At 36.2% G+C, this 20,367-nt stretch overlaps 1 protein-coding gene across 2 annotated transcripts in view; it reads left to right on the top strand.

Annotated features, from left to right (window-relative positions):
• Positions 1-20,367, top strand: part of LOC107095872 (cadherin-4-like) — a 332,712-nt gene that overhangs the window by 246,402 nt on the left and 65,943 nt on the right. For both annotated transcript variants that reach the window (XM_015392232.1, XM_015392233.1), the window contains exons 6-7: positions 2,292-2,447; positions 15,176-15,320. In XM_015392232.1, the coding sequence (XP_015247718.1) occupies positions 2,292-2,447; positions 15,176-15,320 (301 nt within the window). The remainder of the gene's footprint in view (positions 1-2,291; positions 2,448-15,175; positions 15,321-20,367) is intronic.

Genomic DNA, 20,367 nt, shown 5'->3' on the forward strand with positions numbered 1-20,367 from the left:
GTGTATATATATATATATATATATATATATATATATATATATATATATATATATATATATATATAAGGTGACAATAATAGTATGAGGTCTAGCAATACTGTAGAATAAGTTTGTTTGTGGTCTCATTGACCAGAGCACCTTACATTGTTTTCTTTTTACCACTAATAAATAACAAACAGTTTTGTCAACTGCACGGAAACACAGAAGCTACTAATTATTACTTTGTGATTGAATGGGATTTTGATTAGGTTTAAAACTTCAGAGTAACAGTTTAGAATTCAGGACTTGACTAAGGATTTTAACGTCTTGACTTTGAACTTATTGTGGGACATTTATCTTTCCTTTAGGTGTGACTCAACACTTGGGTAGTTGGTACCTTCACAACAATGACTACGCTCTTGTGAGCTGTTTACTAAAAACAGGTCCTCCAATCCCATTTTGTTGGAACAGATTTTTTTAGAGGTTTTAGAGTAAAGAGGACTGAATGAAAATGTAATTCTCAAGAATATTTGTATTAAAACACAAAAAACCTATAGAAAAAAACAGTATGTATCTTTTCTCTTACAGATAAACGTTATGTACACCTTTAACATTTGTTACGACTCACGATTTTATAGTAAAATAATGAAATATGTAAAGGTTCAAGGATATGAACTGTTTTGGAAGGGTTTTATTTATTTGTTGTGGAAACTCCTTCAAAAATACTCAACTCTGCCATCTGACAGTTTTCCAGGTGACTCTTTTTTTTATTTGAAAATTTACGTTTTAAACCAAATTTAATTTATTTATTCATTTTTATTTTTTGGCTAAAAAGGAACTTTGCTTTTAATTTATTTGTCCTAAGATCTCTATATTGTTTAAAGTCAGAGTTCTGCTGTGTTATTGTTTTCCATTTCTCTAAACAAATTAATCTATTCACCCACAAGCTTTTATGCTTTTAACATGAATAAATTAAAGAAGCTGTAACAGCCAGCTGTCTTTGCAAACCAATTTACAAATAATTTTATTTTACTGACTTTTCCAAACCAAGGCCAGGTTAATGTTGCTGTACTGCTGGGTGAAAGAGCAGAATCCTTGAATCGCCCGAAAAAAATCAATTTCTCAGGAAAAGAACCTTACTGTACAGACCCTTCCCACTATTACTTCTTATCAAGTTAGCAACAACTAACATATTTCTATTGACAGAGGAGGCATTATTAATAAAACCTGCTTAAAGCAAAAATTTGGCTCTCATTAAATGTTACATTTAAAATGAGGTTGAAGAATATTGGGGGTTAAAGGTGGGGTGAGCAGTCTGAGCTTCTAGAAGTTGATAAAAAAGAAGCCAGAGTAAGTTTTGTCATTTAGAGAGATCGCTGAGGTCTCACATTAATGCACAACAAAGGCCTGACTATGGCTTTCACACCATGAGCATTGCTCTTTTTTCACATCTTTAAACTATATAAGATTAAATTGCTGACATTTAGGAAAGATCAGATTTTTCAAACTGCACACATTCTTGTGTTTTTCTTTCAGACCATGTTTTTTGTTGGTATATGATCTATTTATTGTTTTATTTTGTTTGACATTATATGCCAAGCAGTTCTATTTTCTAACTTCTCAAACCGTTTGTTACAGAAAGAAAATCTGTTTTCTTAATCGAAAGGGTTTGGGGTTAACATGTCACAGAAGTTTGTTCACATTTTAATCACAAACCTCTGCGTATTTTAGGGGCATGTTATGGAATAGAACAACAGAAGCTGTGCATATTCTAGCAGAAAAAAGGGAATGATAAATGGTTTCCACATTTTTTTTTTTTTACAAATATGTAGCTTATAAGCTTCTCCGCCCCTGATAAAGACTAACATTCCCACTTGCACGAGGATGCCACCACTACGTTTGCCTGTGGGGATGTGTTTATGGTTATAAAAGATGTTAATTTCTTGTCACACATGACACATTTGCATGCATACTAAACAAGCATCTTAGCTGGAAAGTGTGCAATCTTTATTTATTAATATTCTAAAAACTCTTTTATTCAGTGTTTTCAATCTGATTCCCAATTATTCATTGCTTTATTTCTCTAGAATCCTTGTCAAACAACTGTTTTTTTCAATTCTAGTGAAAGAAATTGTGAAAAAGATCAAGGGATAAGACTTCTACAGCAAAGCTCTGAATGTCAATTTTTTTTTTTGCCTGAGTGTTATTCTGTTTCACTGTCTTTTACAGAAAAGTGTGGAAAAAGTCTGAAAACATTGGACTAAGGAACAGATTTTCCTCTCCATTGAACTTGTTTTTCTGAATCTCCTCAGATCCGCTCGGATCAGGATAAGGACGTTGGCATTCGCTACAGCATCACAGGCGCCGGCGCAGATCAGCCCCCGAGCGGAATTTACAACATAGATCCCATCAGTGGCAACATGTTCGTCACTCAGCCCCTGGACAGAGAGGAGAGAGCATCCTTCCATGTAAGGAATGACATCTTGTCTGTTTGTGTTACAGGTCCATCTCCAATTACGTCTATCTCATTATTTCACCACTGCCGCTGTTAAAATGTACCTCAGCTCTATGTATCTCACGTCTCCCCATCTTCCTTTCATCCTGATGCTACTGTTGCCTGTCCCACCACATTCACAGCAGCTGTTCCTCTGTGCCTTCAAACCAGTTTCTCAAAAACTTTAATGATCTTGAAGCCAGCAAAGAAGAATGCAGTGACAAAGAACACTGACACTTGTGCTGGCATTTGCTGTAGATTGAGCTGCGGAGCGCAGCAAGGGAGAGGTTTGAATTCAGACAAACAGAGACAGCTAAGGTGGTGCAAAGAAAAACTGTTGCCTTTGTTCCTACCATCAGCACTAATGAGCAGATGCGGCTTCGGATGTGTGGGTATGTGCCTGTGCATGGCCTGCAGATTGATGAATGTTTGTTTATGCCTTTCAGGAAGATCAGATCTTTTCCTCTGTCTGAACATCTTGCTCCATTTTTCCTTTGTGCATTGCTGGTCTTCTCATTACCTAATGTACCCTGAGTAGCCAAACTGATCAATGGGGCAGGCTGACAGTTGAACAGTCAGCCTGCATGTGGCCTATAGGATATATAACACACTGATTTAGCTGCAGGGGTGAGTTCATGTTGGTCATTCACTCTCTCTCTCTGGAACCTCGGTTTAAACAGCTTCTGAAGATTTAATAATTCATTGTGCAGACCACTTGACACATGCGGTAAAGCTTGCCCACTGGCTCCTTTTTGTGCATTAGAGGTTTCAGTTAATATCAGCCAACACTAACACCTGCACTTCAGGTGAGCACTGGTATCGGGCTTCACAGCATGTCTATGCTTGTCAGCGGGATAGATCACTGTGCTGCTGATAGAGCTAATTCTTAGGTATGATTCTCTGTTCGGAGTCAGGGCTGAATGAAGGAAGCTCAGCATGTGACATATATTCTATAAAATTCAAGTTAAATTAGCCTGGGATTGTGAAAATCTAGTTTCATACCTGTGCTAATCCTTAAAATAATGCATTGAATATAATGTTTGGGAGTAGTTATATAATTTAGGGCCTGATTTTGAAAGAATCCAAATAAGGAGAGTCAATTTACGTGGCCAAACATTTCAAAATCAATGTGCTAGAAATGGCCATGTTGCATGGGATCTAAGATTCTTGGTTCAAAAGTTAAGACATACAAACTATTGTTAGTCCACTCCATTCAGATGAGCAAATTGCATGTGCTGCTTGCATTGTGAGGGTGGCTGTAAAAGAAAGATGAGGTTCCAAGTCAAGTTAGAGGTAATAATATTGATAGTAATTATTAGAAAATAATGACTATGATGATTATATGAATATTACTTAGAAATTATTTTAAACAACTATGTTAAGTTCCTCAAAACAAAACTTAAAAAAAAATACAATAAGAAAATACACAAAAATACAAAAAATACACTTTCACCCTACTAATAATGTACCACCATCAATTATAAAAAGATGAAAAAGATGAGCATGTGCACAGAATTTCTCTCTGTCATTTTTCATTGTACCATTAGAAAACATGTGAAACAGAGTAGTCAAATCTCACAGAGTTAAAGTGCTGATCAACTCCATCCATACAAGACTGAGCATTGAAACAGTTGAGACATGTGCGATCAACGCAATTAACTTTAAATCTTTCCCTTTGTGTTTTGTGTTTTCAGAAGAATTGAAAAGAAAGCTTAGATCTCATTCTTTTATTTTACACAATGAAGTTTTATATCATTTATAAAAGGTAAACAATGTACTTGCATTGTGTGAAGTTTCAGGTGAGTCTTTGTTATTGCTTCATCTCTAGACACTAACTATGCCAGATTACTCAGCACAAAGTACAGTATGCACACTTTTGGTACTTTTTCACATTATGTCCTTCTGCACCAACAACATTTATATCTTTTAACTTGGATACTTTGTGACAGACCAGTGCAAAATGGTTTGTATTTGTGCATTGTAAAGAAAAATTAAAAGCTTTGGAATTTAATTTACCCCGTTTATTCTGATTCCTTTAAGTAATTTCTGTGAAACAAATTTCTTTCCAGAGTTTGGCTTAAGAAGATTAGAGGGCAAACTGCAACATGAATACCAAAGAATATAGCAGATTGGTCATAAAAGGGTAGAGAAATTTAGATTTGAATGGCTTAAAAAAAGAAATCGCTGGACATTTCATTTTTTCTAGAAAGAGGAGCACACATATCCAAACTAGGCCTTCCCTTGAAGACGGTCCATGTACCTTTGAGGAAATGGGAAAGAAAATGTGTCTGGGTGGTAGCATCATGCTGTGGGCCCGTCCCCTCTATAGGATAGGGAAGGTGATGAGCTCCTCACAAAAGGCCCTCCCCCCAATTTTTTTCTTTTTTTTTTGTTTTTCGTTTTTTTTTTATAGAAATGTTCATTAAGAGCTGTGAATCCTTTAGTGACGCTCTCCACTTCTTTGCTTTTCTCAACCTCTAGCTCCTGCTTTATGTGTCTTTCCATTTCTACTCTTACACTCAACCAGCAAATTGGGATCAATAAGGCAGCCATGGTATTGGTCCGTGAAAAAGTGCCGCTGCTCCAAAAATACTTTTTATATGACATAGTTCAGTTTGTTCTGCGCTTCAGCTTCAATGCACTTCCTATTTAAACTGCGTGGTCCCATGCTGCCTTTGATGGATGTATGATTTAGTGCAAAGAACATAGCCAGTGTTCGACTCAAGGGAAATTTTGTCCATGGCTTACTTTCGCCCAACTTGACAGGAAGTTCTCAACTTCATGAAGCGCTAGCAGGCCAAACTTTGCTTGTTAGTTTTTGGTTCAAGGGAAAAGAGAGACGCTGCTGCTGTTTTTGACAGACTAGCACCAGGGGGAAGGCATCTGTGAGGTGAGCAGTGTGGGTGTTAGCGTGAGTTGCAGATTTACCCAACAGCTTTAGAGGGCCACAAAAAATTTGAGCAAATAGTATTTTTTTTTGTTTTGTGTTGTTGTTTTTTTTTGTTGTCTTTGAATGAAGGTCAGTTACATACACACATTTTGTTTTCTGTGTACATGTGTCAGGTGCGAATAGATTTATATTAAGTACCACACAACACCTGGATGAAATTCTAATATGTGCTTAAAAAGTAATAATCTGTTTGGAAAGCCTATGTTGTTTAAATACTCAATTTAGGACAGTATGAGGCTTCTAGCAGATGTTTAGAGCGACTCTTTTAGGCATCAAGATAATTATTCTTATTGCCACATTGCCAGACAGGACACTGTTAAGAAAAAAAAAAAAGAATGACTCTTTTAGACTGGAAACTTAATACAATTCTATATATTCATAGAAGTCATATTAGAAAAAGAAGTATCATTGAAAAATGTAAAGAGGAAATCAAACTAATGCATCACCTACTGTAGTGCTGCACGGTTGGATTCTAAGACAGTGTCTTTGAAAGGCCTAAACACTTTCCAAAAGGACTCGAAAGCCAAAAAAATATTATTATTTTGCAGGACCAGGAGTTCATCTATCTAGGTTGATTTTGTTGGTAACCTTATTATCATTAAAGTTTTATGAGCTGGTCTGAGAAGCAGAGGGCGCAGCAGGCAGGAAGGCTTCCAGCTTAAGATCTGATCTAAAGATACGATTGAAGTGCAGGAGAAGTGATGATTTATTTCTGTTATCTCTGTGAATGGACCATCCAGTTACCCACTCCTACTGCTACTCAGGTTAATTTTTATGCAGATGCCTTTCTTACTGAAAAGCTATTCCGACTAGATTTTAGTGCATATGACATCCTCTGCTTTACCAATCTGCAAACTTTTCAGCTAAAGACTTCTTAATACACATGGGTATAATGCAAGAAGAAGAAAAAAGGCCCTATCTTGAATCCAGTTTACTTGGCTTTAGCTTCTTCTTCCTTTTTGTCTGTCTCCAAAACTGCAATTATTGTTTTTTACTATCGAGGAAGATATTATCGATTATGTTTTCTGTGGATCAAAATTGTGCTTTTTTTCATGTCTTTTCTGACAGCCATTTTATCGATAGATTTTGGTTTTAGAATTTATAAAGGTTTGGTCGTTGAGGTTTATGTTTTCATGGAATTAAAAAAGGACCTACCATGAAAATAACCTCCTGAATATCCCTCTGTGGGACAAAAAATAATATTTAATGGTAAAGGTTATATGCTTGTAGAGCACTTTATCAAGTCCAATGACCCCAAAGCACTTTACACTACATTCAGTCATTCACCCACTATCGTTAGCAAACTACAGGCGCCAACAGGCCCTCTGACCACCCACAGTAGACAATGAAGGATAAGTGGCATACCCAAGGACACAGTGATGGGGATGAATGGAGCAGGGATTTGAACCGGCAAACCCCTGGTTTCAGGACAAACTTTTGCATATGTTACTGTTGTACACTAATATATCTATTCTAATTTATTCTGTTGTTTGTGTCTGTTAGTGAAGCTAATAATTTGCAGCACTCAGGAGATGAATTAACTGGAAGTAGGCTTAGTCTTACGTACAGTAGCTGTACAGTAGACACAGTTTTTGCTCTGCTTCTACATACAGTATGTGCCATTCTTCTTCTCTTTGCAGAACCAACATAGAGATTAGGGGCACCCAAATTACATCTAAAGATTGCAGTTTTAAAGGTTTATTTTTTTTTTTTATCTGTATTCAGGTAGACAATAGTCAATTGTTTTTGTTTTCTAAAGATTAAAAAATTATTAATGATTATCCATTAGGTCAAGTAACATTACCATTCCTATACCATGATGATATTACCACTATCATCAGCACTTCTGTCCAGATCATTGCTTTAACATTCAGGTCCTATTAAGCTTTTTTTTTACTGCACTCCAGCATTACGTTCCTGTTACTGAGTTCTGTAATAGGTTTGAGGACAAACCACCACCTGTTTCAGATATTTCCGACTTGTATTGCTGTTCCTGAGTTAACAGCATCCACAGCAGCAGCAAAGATGCTGCACTAGTTATAAGGCTAGGGTGTCCAGGGGGACCTGCCTAATGTTGCTGTTACTGAGTTCTCCCACAAGGGAGTCCAGGTGGACTTACCTCCTTTTTTGTGTCAGAGCCTCACTGAGGGTTCAAGTGGCACACTCTGAGGTCCTTCAAAGGTTTCCTGCTCCACGCTCCAGAGCTCTGTCCAGGGCCCTCTAAGCTTCCAAATGGGTTTTTGAGGATGCCATTCTATAACCCATTCCCTCTCTTCCTCTGCTCCTGTCTTAATTCTCCTCAGCTGTTGCTCACTCCCATACCCGATTACTTTGTACCATGTGCTTCATGCCTTTTCTCCTTACATTCCTATATACACAGTGGGCAGCTGTTTTTCTTATTTGTTGTCTTCTCTATTGTGACTTCTATATATATGTTTCTGCTGGTTTCCTGTTCCTCAGTTACACCACCAATTCTACATTTATTTAGTCAGTGATACTTGTGCCTGTGTAAGTGGATTTTATTCCTTCATTAAATCCTTAAAACTCATCATGCAGCTTTCAAGCTTTTATCTGCGGTTTCTTCCAGCTACAACCTCCACACTCATGACATTACCAATTAAACTGATAGAGATTTATGGGAAGGGAAAAAAAGGGTTTCAGCATAGCAAAACTAAAAGTAAGTAATTCATCTACTGGCTCCCGACTTACATTTTATTTATTATTGCCTGATTGTTTACAAAGAAGGCAAATTTGGAAGGCTTTATTATCGTATATCAAATGCGTAATTAAACTTAACTTTAATGAACTCGCTGTAAAGTAAAAGTAACACTGTTACAATTAAGCCTCTTATGTGTTCAGCAGTCATGAGTTTAGTAAATTGTTGCTTTTACTGTGAGAAAGTTACAACAGCTAAAAGCAAACAGTGACTTATGAAAAAAAAGGAATTGCTAATCAAAGTAATAATTTATATATATGTACTCAAAATGAGTAAAACTTTAAATATGTGTGAAAAATCAATACTTTAACAAATTGATATTTATATGAATTACTGAAAATAAATTGAATAGAAAAATATAAACATGAGTGATGTTTTAGTTTCAGTTTAAATGTTCATTTTTGAATTGTAACAGGATATACAGTAAGAGAACAATATAAATTGTGTAGACACTACCTATCTGTGTTTTACTGGAGTAGTAAAAATAGTTAAAAGAGATAAGTTGGTGGTATATAACAGCCTTAAATGTTGTCTATTTGTATGTGGAGTTGTAATGAAATAATTTCACACAGTGTTTTAAAAATTTTAAAAGCTAAGGTACATACACATTCCTCTGTCATAACCTACAGTATCTAACCAAGGGGATAAGTTTTAAATTCCAATGGGTATGTTTATAGAGATGTAAGTATTCTTAATAATATTAATACTGTCAAAATAGTATTTCCAAAAACAGGGCCAAATGTTCATAAAAAGTTGTGAGATTATTTTTTAATTCAGCTTATTTGGAATTAAATTCCAGCCTAGAGGAATAGTTTAATGCCGAACCTCCGTTCAAACAGCATCCAGCTAAACAATTGTTCCAGTTATGACATTTGGCTTGAGGTAAAATACTCTGATCGCATGTGTGTGCAGGAAAGAATTTGGACTTTAAACTTGGAGGAAGCACAAAACTTGAAGGAACGTTTATTTTCTCCAACCCTCTCTTTATGTAATGCAAGAACAGCAACATACAGTAGTATGTTTCTTTGGCTTTATTATGGGAAATAATAATGTCTCAGTTGACAATCAGAAGCTTCCAGGTTGTGCCTAAGTAGTCGTAAGACGAAGAACCAACACACTTCTGTGTTTGTTAGGTTTTTTACAGCACATCTTGTACAAATTGGACAAGTGCACATGTCAGGGTGCTTCTATTCTGATTAAAGCCTAGTGGATGTTAGGCAGTGATATGATTGGATATTTGATTATGTCCCCATATAAATGGTTCATTCAGAATGAATAGCCCATATTGTAATATATTCTAATCCAATGAAGGCTTTTTGCACTTAAACTTAGTGATGTAAAAATTTGGCTATCTAAAACCAATTATTGGTGCTTACATATAAAATAAATTCTTACTTTTATTAATCAGGTATGGAGATATACCTTTTCTCTCCCTTTTTTTAGTATTTTATTTGATCTAACTTTATGCAAAGAATATCTCTGTTAAGAACAAGGCACAGTTTGATAGCTGCTTAGGCAGACTTTGTGTTTTGAGGCTTGGTGATTAAAAGGAAAGACAAAATCACTGTACATAGATGTGGAAAAAGTTGGAGACCTTCGTGTTTACATGATCAAACTGAAAGAAAAAGATGGGTCTTTACAAACAGCCCATTGAGGGAGGCTACTTCCTTCTACTGGCTTCCTCTCACCAGAGGACAGCCTTTCATTCTCTGCTTAGAACAGCCTTGCCCTAGCAAACACACCGCATTGACCGACAACTTACCTCCACACTGGCTAAACAAAGTATATGATTCAAAAAGCATAGATAATACTCTATGTGCAAGAAATAGTATGCTGAAGAGCATATAACCTTTACCATTATATATGTGCTTCCTAAAGAGGAGCATTTATATGATTTCGTAGCTTCTGTAACTAATGTTGACTTTTTTGCTCTTGACCCAGAGATCAGGGTTGAAGACAGATTTGAGTATGAGCCAGGAAGCAAAGAAAATGTGCGTTTTGATGCTGGAAAGAATTTAAAAAAAATTATGTTGTCCGTTCAAGGGTGTTCTTTATCATAGAGAACCATATTAAGTGAATGACAGGTATCTTTAAGACCTTCCCAGGGATCTAAGAATGCATTGAATAAAGACTAAAAATGCTTTGAAATGTTACAAACCCAACATAATATGGACAATTATGTTTCTGTGCTCATTGCAAGACAGAGCTCTTCCAAAGACAATGCCAGTTTGGGAAACCCACCATTATACAGTCCTTGTTTCAAAGCTTAAGTTCTGCTTCGAATGGATGGATTGTTGGTTCTTTTCAATGTAAGGGTAATGTGTCCCCCTGTTAGAGGAAACAGGATAGGAGATAAAAGGTAAAATCAGTGCAATTTTCCAGTGCTGAAAATATTATAATTCAGGCCCAATAACTATAACAAAAAACAAAAATCGCAAAAAAGCCTCTAAATTGCCATATAGTACTACACTGTTAATGATAGGAAGTATACTGGCTCTTTCCCTCAGCTTTTAACCCCTAGATTTAATGAACGATCATTTCAATAACACATTATTGTAAAATTAATGATTTTAATTCACCTATCAGTAATTATAACACATTTTCTAATGCGAGTTACAATATATACTGTTGGGTGATAGCATTATGATGACGACAGTAAAAACTCAACGTGTTTCCTCAGAAAACTAACAATATAATTTAAAGTTATTTGAAAGTCACTGTGTTTAATACCACATCTACTGTACACAACAAATCACTCTACAAAAACGGTCTGGTCAAACTTTTTGTTTCTCTCATGTATATTATTTTATATTTGCAAATATTGTAACACATATCTTACATATACTCCTCTTTACTAACTATAATATTACTTTCCTTGTTTATTCACAAATCATACAATCCACATAAATAAATTCATTAAAGCACAGACAGTATTCACAGAAAGGTTATTCAAAAAAAAAAAAAAAAAAAAAAAAAACATAGATGAATATAAATACTGAGATCCTAACCCAGGAACAGAATGGACAAAACAAACACAAAATCACATCATTATCACACGTTCAGATGCATGCACTGAAGAAGCCACACATTCTCAGCATGCGGTGTTCACAGCTGAGAAAACAGATTGGCTTTGTTTGTTTGTTGGGTCTCCTCTCCCTGCTTGTTTGCTGTGTTTCAGCCAATGGAAAACTAGCATCTTGAGGATCATTAAGGGGCTAAAGAGAGCTCTTTTGATCAGATGCTTGCGCCTTCCAAGGCATGCTTCTTCTGTGCCCATCAGTGTGCATGTAAATATGCATAAACATGTGTCTGAACTGGTTTTTGGATGTGTTGTGGAGCTGCTTAGGTGGCCGCGCGTTTGGTAGGAGTTTGCAAACATCTATGACAGGCGGTCACAAAGACCAAGATTAGGAGTGTTTTAAAGGCAGGTGCCACTGTTCAATCTTCTTGTTGTCCCACAGTTCATCAGTTTCCTGTAAATACGGTGACAGGTGGATCCGCCTCAACTGTGTGCCGATACAATATTTGGCTGCCAGTGTATCAGCTTTGGCTTCAACAGGAGTCCTCCTCTGTTTACCATGCCAAGTTGTGATTGACAATCAGATGCTTTGAAATGTAGAAATCAAAGTGCTTTTGATAAAGAGTTTTCTTTTTATATTTTAGTATTTCAGAATGAATGAATACTTTGAAGGAAAGTATTTGCCACCTAAAATCAGGAACTGTTTTTGTCACCCTTAGTGACAACAACTTAAATGTTAATAAAAAGTGGTATGTCTTTTAAATTAGTTTTTTGCAGAGGTGTTTTGATTTGGTCGGAGCGAATATACAGTAAATGGCCTGTTAAAATCGATGTTAAAGCCATACATCTTAACATCACAAACTTTGACTGCATTTATCCAAATCCTCTGTTTTATATTGCTCTTCGAGCAGGTATGCTTTGAGAATTTGACCTATTATATATTAAATACTCTTAGCCTCTCAAAACCCACCGGGTCGCCTGCGACTCGTTTTAATGCGTTTAAAAACTATAACTTAAAATGCATGAAAATTACAGTGGTAAAACCAATATAGACATGTTAGACATCGTTGGAAAACTTAAATTCTCCAAAATTCAATCACCAAGGTTATTTTTCAATTACCAGAGACAATTAACAAATATATAGCAGCATGTCAAAATGTAACATGAGAAAGCAGGCACAACAAGCAAGCATGTCTTTATTACTGCTGTTCAAATAAAACCTACTATTTTCGAGAATAAAAAAAACTATTTTGAGTCATGTTTAAACTGATGCAATGTTCATGTATATATTCAGAATCTAGAAGGTGTTAGCTTTGACATAATGTATCACACATGTTTTTTTGGCTTACAGTTCCTAAGTTATTTGCTTCTTCTTTTGGGTATGCAAATAAGGCAAGAATCTCCCAAAATGAGGTGGATGTTAACAGAATAAATCTAAAACCATAAATTGGTAAAAAGACAAATCATTTTCACGGTTTTCCAGTAGAGGTCATAGTTTCTTTGTTTGAGCAAAGCACTATGGGTCAACCAAATTCAACCACTATGCTTAGTCAACAGTATAACAATCTTTGTGTAAGATACTGCTAGATTTACACTTAATGTAAAATAACCCCAGATTCTTACACTCCCTTGTGATCAGTTTCCCCAAAGACTTGTGGAACATCCTGTGTTTTTTGGAAAAATGTGACAAAGGCTAAGTTTGAGCTGTGGTTTTCATTCTTGAACCATCCTATGAATGTCAGAACTGCCATGAATCTTGGTTTGTAAATAAGGCAAAATAGGATGGCAAAGTATATTGTTCTGGATTCTTTCGTGACCTAATTGATCAGTCATCAGTGCACCGTTGAAGTACTTTTGGTTAATCTGCCAATCTACTTGCCATGTTTCCAACTAATTGAATTTTTCAAAATGTTGGTTAAAGGAAAACGTAAATAAGTTGTATCTGCTGGTTTGAAGTAAATGGACAAAATGAGGCATGCAACAGGAAGTAGAGGTTGCAAACTAGCATGGACCACACATCTAAGAAAAAGCGGTGACGTCATCTAGTACTAGCAAAGTTTCATGCAGACTTAGACAAACTTTATTGTCAATACATACAGCTTTTCAACAGTGAATTTCTCAAGTGCAGCAGTGATCAAAATTTAAACTGTAGAGAGAGTAGGAGAGACATGGTACAAAAGGCTTTGATGTGGAAGGTTCAGAGCAGACGATGGAGACAAAGAAATGAAATTCTAATGTATGTCCAGGAAGACGACACTGTCCATCCATTCCATTTTCTAAAACACTTAATCCCAAGTGGGGTCGCTATCTCCAGCTGTCAATGGGCGAGAGGCGGGGTACACCCAGGCCACCACAGGGCAAACAACCACTTTTAGAGATAAAGCCAATGACCTTTAGACAATTAACCTAACAGTCATGTTTTTGGACTGTGGGAGGAAGCCAGAGTGCCCAGAGAGAACCCACATATGCTCAGGGAGAACATGCAAACTCCATGCAGAAAGACCCTGGGCTGGGAATCAAACCCAGAACCTTCTTGCTGCAAGGCAGCAATGCTACCCACTGCTCCACTGAGCAGCTCAAGACAACACTGGTAACAGTTAATCAGCCATGTGCGTTCAATGTTTGCTACATCAGAACTTCTGCAAATGCATTTAAATCTTGCATTTAGCGCATGAACTCATATTTGCAAAATGAAAAAAACACCTCAAGCAGAAATAAAAAACTTTTGCGAAACTGAGAATAATCTTTAAATTTTTGTCTTTTGTATCAACCTTTTCAAATGCATCATTCTTGATGGAGTAAACAAGGATGGAAACAGTGTTTAGTTTAGACAATTTTGGATCATAATTTTGTAAATTATGATCACAAAAACCGAATTCTGAATATTTTTGTTTGAAAAAAACTGAAAACAGAACAAACACAATGTAACCTAAATCATCTTAATGAAGGGGAGCAGAATGGAGAAAATGTTCCTCTCTTACACAAATATTTAAACTAATGATAACTTTAAGTGTTTAAATAAGTTGGCCGACATGCAACTGACTAAATAAATACATAAACATTAAGTCTTACCGTTCCCCTCATTTGGCTTCACTTTGTCAGATAAAGGCAAGCTTGGTGTATGGTCAGAAATATTAAAGCATGATAAAGAAGCAGAAGCAGCATAAATCTGTTTCACACATCCCTGTTAATCACCTGCAACAGAGGCCGCATGGTTTCAGGGTTACTACTATGCTCTATGTCGTCTTGGCAATCGTTAGTAGGAATAGGGGTGAGTTTAAAATGTGCAGCAGCAGTGGTGTAGAAAAAGACATCCAAGTCTAGATGATGATAGCTTTTGTCAGTCCACCCTGTTTTACACCCTACTCCCCCACCTGCCTCTTTGTATTTCCATTCCTCATTTGCTTCCAAGAGCCTCTGCAGCTCTCTCCTTCTTCCCATCTTACATATTTTTCCTGCTTTCCTTTCTTTTGCTTGTTTGCTTTACTTTTCTGTTCATTCTCAACCTCTTTTTATCTCTGTTCTCACACAATGTATTGTGAAGAAGCGGCTCATCAGACGGAGACATCCATCCAAATGGCTGGATTTGTCAAAACAAACTGAGACAAACATTCTCCCTGAACAAAAAGAAGACGCAGCTTGAGCAGCAACACCTCTCTGATGTTTTTTTAGGCTTCAGGCTGTGCAAACAACAGAATAAATGTTGTTTGTGTGTCTGAAAGGCTTCACTATTATGCCCCCTCTGTGTCAATGCTCCCCATGCCAAGTTACCAACTGCATCCTTGTGCCCCAGTGGCGGCCATGAAGTTGGATGTTTGCCAGCTGAATGTAGATGCCAATTAACAAAGTCAAGGTTGCATTTAGTATTGAATTTGTTCCAGTCCGGAGTCTACTGAGTCTAGCATCAGTCAAGGAAGAAAAGATGGTTGGGCCACTTTCAGAATATTCACTGAAACATCTGCTTTGCTCTAAATGCTAATGAATCCCTTTCTTCTTTTTGTTTGTATACGTTTACAGCTGCGGGCTCATGCGGTGGACATGAACGGGAACCAGGTGGAGAACCCAATAGATCTGTACATTTATGTGATCGACATGAATGACAACAGACCCGAGTTCCAAAACCAGGTTTATAATGGCTCAGTGGCTGAAGGGTCCAAACCAGGTAAGAGGGACAAAAGCTCTGCGTGGCAATACATCCGTTCCCATAGGTCAAATCACCAAAACAAGGTTGCATCACTCATAGATCAACTTATTTCAAGCAACTTGACCATCAGCTGGACTAATCAGGAATCAGGAATAATCATTCATAGAAAAAATCTAGAAAGTCAGTTGTTTTTTTTAAATTCACCCATTAATAATCTGTCCTGTGTTGATTCACCACAAGTCCTTTGGATTATGTCACACTGTACCAATTTGGCACATCTATAGGCTCTATAGACTAATCCTTACTCACATAAAACAAATATAAAATCGATTCTTCTTAAGTCTTGACAGAGATTCCTAATAGGATTTTCATCTGGTCATGACCAGGTGGACTTTAACGGATATATATGATTTTACCCAAACCATTTCACTGCAGCTCTGGGCGCTTTTCTATTTAATGTTCGGCTTGTCTAGTTTTGAATATTAAAAAAATATGTTTCTGGTTCAGAGAAATTAAAGATAGGCCTATTTGTTGTCATTTAAAAGTAGACACCCAATTTGACCACAAAGATATTTTAAGACTCTAGTAGGTGTTGTTTCTTCTGTACACATAGAATTTCTCTTTTAGAAAAATGTGTGAAATGTATGTTATTAAAACCATCAGTGCTCTGCACCCAGAAACACAAATTTATCATACTTTCAAAATGTGTAAAGAGAACTTTTCTTACATTTGTGAACAATAACACAGTAACATTTTAAACTCATTTAAAAGATTTAATTTTAACTCCAAAGATGCAATGAAGTCCTTCCTCATAAATGAATGCAAAGCAAAATCACGGAACATTTACATTACCTGTAGATTATGACCTGGATGTAAGCAGGTAAAAACATGGTAAGACCAAACTGACTTTCAGACATCAGAAGTATGAGAAACAGGACTGACATGAGGAGTGGGTCTGAAAAACTGACACTGACATAATGAATTGTCTGAGAAGGGAGAAATTCTATTCCCCTACCGAGAGACAGGAGGGTATATTAAATATTTAAACTGTTTTCATTAAGGAGCATATATGTTTCTATTTTTACAGCTAACAACCATGAGAATATGTAATCACATGTGGCCTACAGACATCTCCAGATTCCATAACAGTATTCAAATAAACTGCACATATGCCAGCTATGTCACTGTATAGTCAGGGTATTGGCAGGAAAGGGACAAAAGGGAAAAAGTTCCTCGATACTCTGCGCTGTTGGAGAAGCAGCTGTTATATCTGCTCTTAGGTCTCACAGGAAACCTATGTGTCACCTTGTACAGTATAATATTTAACTTAAACTTATATTTAATTCTAAACTAGTCTTTAATGTGTATTTAGGAATGTGCATTATGCTCATGATGTTGTTTTCTATTTACAAGGGTTGCACGCTCTCTGTTTTTGGACACAGCAAACTGGCAAACAGTGTAGTATATTCCCTATTCCAAAATAAGCTCTATTAGTATAGTTAATTCTTGTTAGAGAAAAGAAGTGCAGAACAAATGCGCCTCTGGGAATAAAAAAAAAAAGATGGATCATAGAAAACAAAAATGGTAATTTCAAATACCTCAGAAGCACAGAGATTTTGCTTTTATATTATATATCAAAACAGAACCAATGTTCTATTTTTCTCTTCGATTTTTCAGCCAAATAATGAAAAAAGAAGCTCAAACTTTAATCTTATTTATTAAAACCATAAAAAACACACTTTTTTGGTGTGTTTTTTTTTTTTTACTGTGCTCTCTAAGGAGAAGTAGTGTTACCAGAAAAATAAACCGATTTTTATAACATAATCATATATTGAGATTAAATTAATTACTGTCGGTCTGTACGATATACAACTTTATACCAAAAAAACTGAATACAGACCTGTCGGTTTCATAACCATATGTTTTGAAAAAAATACAATACAGTTTCATGCTTGTGCACATGGATTTTATTTATATTTGGAATTAAATTAAAACCTTATGTAATGAAACTTTGAAGAGCGACAACCAAAACAAAGCAGAGAGGACTCCCAACTCCCAAACTCACACTGAACTACTGTAATGCTCCTTTAAAAAGACTCTTAGACAGTCAGCAATGGTCAACACAAATTAAGACATGATGAAACTAAAAAAACTGTCCTAAAGAGATAAAAGTTTTCATACATCTACATTATGTGCAAAATGAACAGATTGACAATCTGAAAAAAGGCTCCCTTAAAAAATTCAATGAAAAAAACAAACTTAAAGCTTGTATATGTTTTTATGCACCTTAATATGATAAGCATAAACAGTCTTTTTATATAACATTTTTATAATAGCGAACAATTTAATCATGCAGCTTGTGTGCTCCTATAGTTTTTAATCCAGCAAAAATCAAAGCGAGAAAAGTCCTGATTCAATCACACTGCAAGAAATCTATATGAAATAAATGATATTTCCTCCATTTTATTGAGTTTCTCAGAACAAAGCACATGCTCAACAACAGCACATAACGCTGTGCCATCAGACACAGAACAGGAGGTACTGCTGTTTTTACACACAGAACTCGGTGTACCCAGACTCAACTTTATTTGTAGTTGTCGGAGTCGCACAGAGCCATGAAATACCTTTAAATCCTAGAAGGTAATGGCTTAAAATTAAAATCAATTTTAATTAATTCATAAAAAAATAATCACTTCAACTAATACTTCTGTGTGGTTTCAAGCTGTTCTCTGCTGAGGATTACTAATGCAATAATCCAGCTGGAGCAGACTATTGGGTGATTTATGAGTTACTAAAAGGTTTTAATGGATTACTTATATTTAATTAATATCACAAATTGCAGGAAGAAAAATGTTTTGAGTTGCTTTAATGCCTGAACTCTTATCACTCAAGGATCCTGCCTATTAATCTCCCCAATCAAATGTTGTCATATCATTCCTTTAGAAAACCAGGCATGAGGATTTGAGTAATTTCACAAACAGCTGACTTCCTGAGATGTTTGCATGCCGGTCCTGGCTGCATGCATCATTATCAGAATCTGCGGACCATGGAGACATGCAGACTCTTCTCCCTGAACTGCTAGGCAGCAGAGTTTGTGGTCAGCTCAAGACCAGAGACATGAGCTGAATGTTCAAGTATTTCTCACGTCTTGACAGGAAGAGCCCATGTTGTAGCAATCAGACCCCAAGGACCCATGTTTGTCTTCATAGCAATCAGATATTGTTCTGCTGCGAAGTTTAATCTCAGGGGGATTTGTAAACAATATAGGAAGGCTTGTTGTGGAAGTGTGTGCATGGATGAACAAGTATGGGGTTGTGTGTTCTTGTCTTCTACTCGGTGGAGCGTGGGTCTATCTACAGAGCTCCTAATTAGCTGGGGCAACCAGACATTCCAAAAGCTTCTTCCTTTGTTTTTCAATCTGAGGCTCTCTGCGTGCTTTAAAACGAGAGCAGACAACGACAAAACAGTTTTGTATCCAACAGAATGAAATCTGTGGTTCTTATTAACAAGAAACGCATCCCTCTATGAGCAGAGTAATTGCCCTTCCCTTTCATTGAGCCGTCTGTGCCATGTACTATTTGTTTGTGGAGCACACTCTGTTAGGTGTTATGAGTGTGGTGTCAAAAAGAGAATAGCGTAAGTGACGAGTTCAGCCCTTTTTGTCTCTATTTTTACTGAGCCATTGTTCCCTGAATTGCTGAATTTAAATTTTTTTAAAAGACAATGTGTTTGCCTAATTGCCTTTTTAGTTAAAGAAAACAAGAAGCTTTTGTGATTCATCTCCAACTGGGTTTCAAGGAGATTCTTTTTATGTTTTTTTTTCTTTCCTGGGCTATTTAAGCCTTAAGATTTTACTCATCTAACATGTGCCTAGTTTATACCTGGAGTTAATTGGCTCACGTTTTTGCTGAACCTGCTTTTTATACCCTACGGCTCTGATTCCTTCCCTGCAGTTTAAGAACACGGCCACATCTGAGATACAAATCCGTGTTGAAGTACATTATTAACCTCAAATATGACTTTGACTCTTTCTAAATCTTTTTTGAAAGAGCATAATTTCCAAATCATAACTTTAGGCAAGATCCAACCAAGACCAGAAGAATTTAATTCTTACTAAGGTTATAACAGTCAAGTCTGGTTTAATTTTTTTAACCAGTCCACCATCATATTAGAAATTCTAAGATAAAGTTTTAGCTCTTCTGATTCTGTCTTAATGTTTTAATTGAATATTCAACATTCAAAACCAACATCTTCATATCCACATATTTTACTTGAACATGAATAAACCATTGGCAGCGTCAGCTATAGTGTTAGCTTCACCCATATCTTAAGGAAGTTATTACAGAGTGCAAATTGATAATAATTATTGTAATGATCATTTTCTAAATACATTTACATTCTTGCCTGCTTCATAGGTGTTAAAACTGATGTAGAGACAGTAGAAACAGAGGAAATGATGAGGAAGAGACTTCAGAGAAACAGTAAAGTTACTGCTGTAAATTATGTCAGCTTTCCTAGGTGTCAAATCTTGGTGCAATAGTCAGAAGAAAAACATTTTCACAATACATAATCTTACCCAAAACATCTTCTCAGAATGCTTGATTTATGATTCTGACAGCAAACTTACTTTGTATTAATCTGCCCACATAGGGACATTCATAGGAAATTGAAATGTATTTCCCAGATAGTCTGATTATCCTGATATGGGAAAAAAGAAAATAAAATTACACATCTTAAGTAACCAGAGGTGGAGAATTAGGGTCTAGAAAGTAGAAACTCCGCCTAGTTTTTTTCATCCAGTTCACTTAATCAGATTATTAGCTCCCAGCCTGGGTTGTGGCTGGAAATGCAAATGGTTGGAACTGATATCTGTACAGGCATTTTACATTCTGGGCCTGGTTTATCCACCTCTGAAGTAACTTACCAACATCTTTCTGCACTGTTGATCCCAGTTCATAAGCACCAGTCAGACTGGGATTGCATAAAGAGCAGGACAGGTACTTTAAAGGTGTTACAATTCAACAAAATAAATTTTTGCCAGTGAATTGTTCTGCTAGCACCACTA

Source organism: Cyprinodon variegatus, unplaced genomic scaffold (assembly GCF_000732505.1).
Source record: "Cyprinodon variegatus isolate N-32 unplaced genomic scaffold, C_variegatus-1.0 Scaffold580, whole genome shotgun sequence".
NCBI lineage: Eukaryota > Metazoa > Chordata > Actinopteri > Cyprinodontiformes > Cyprinodontidae > Cyprinodon > Cyprinodon variegatus.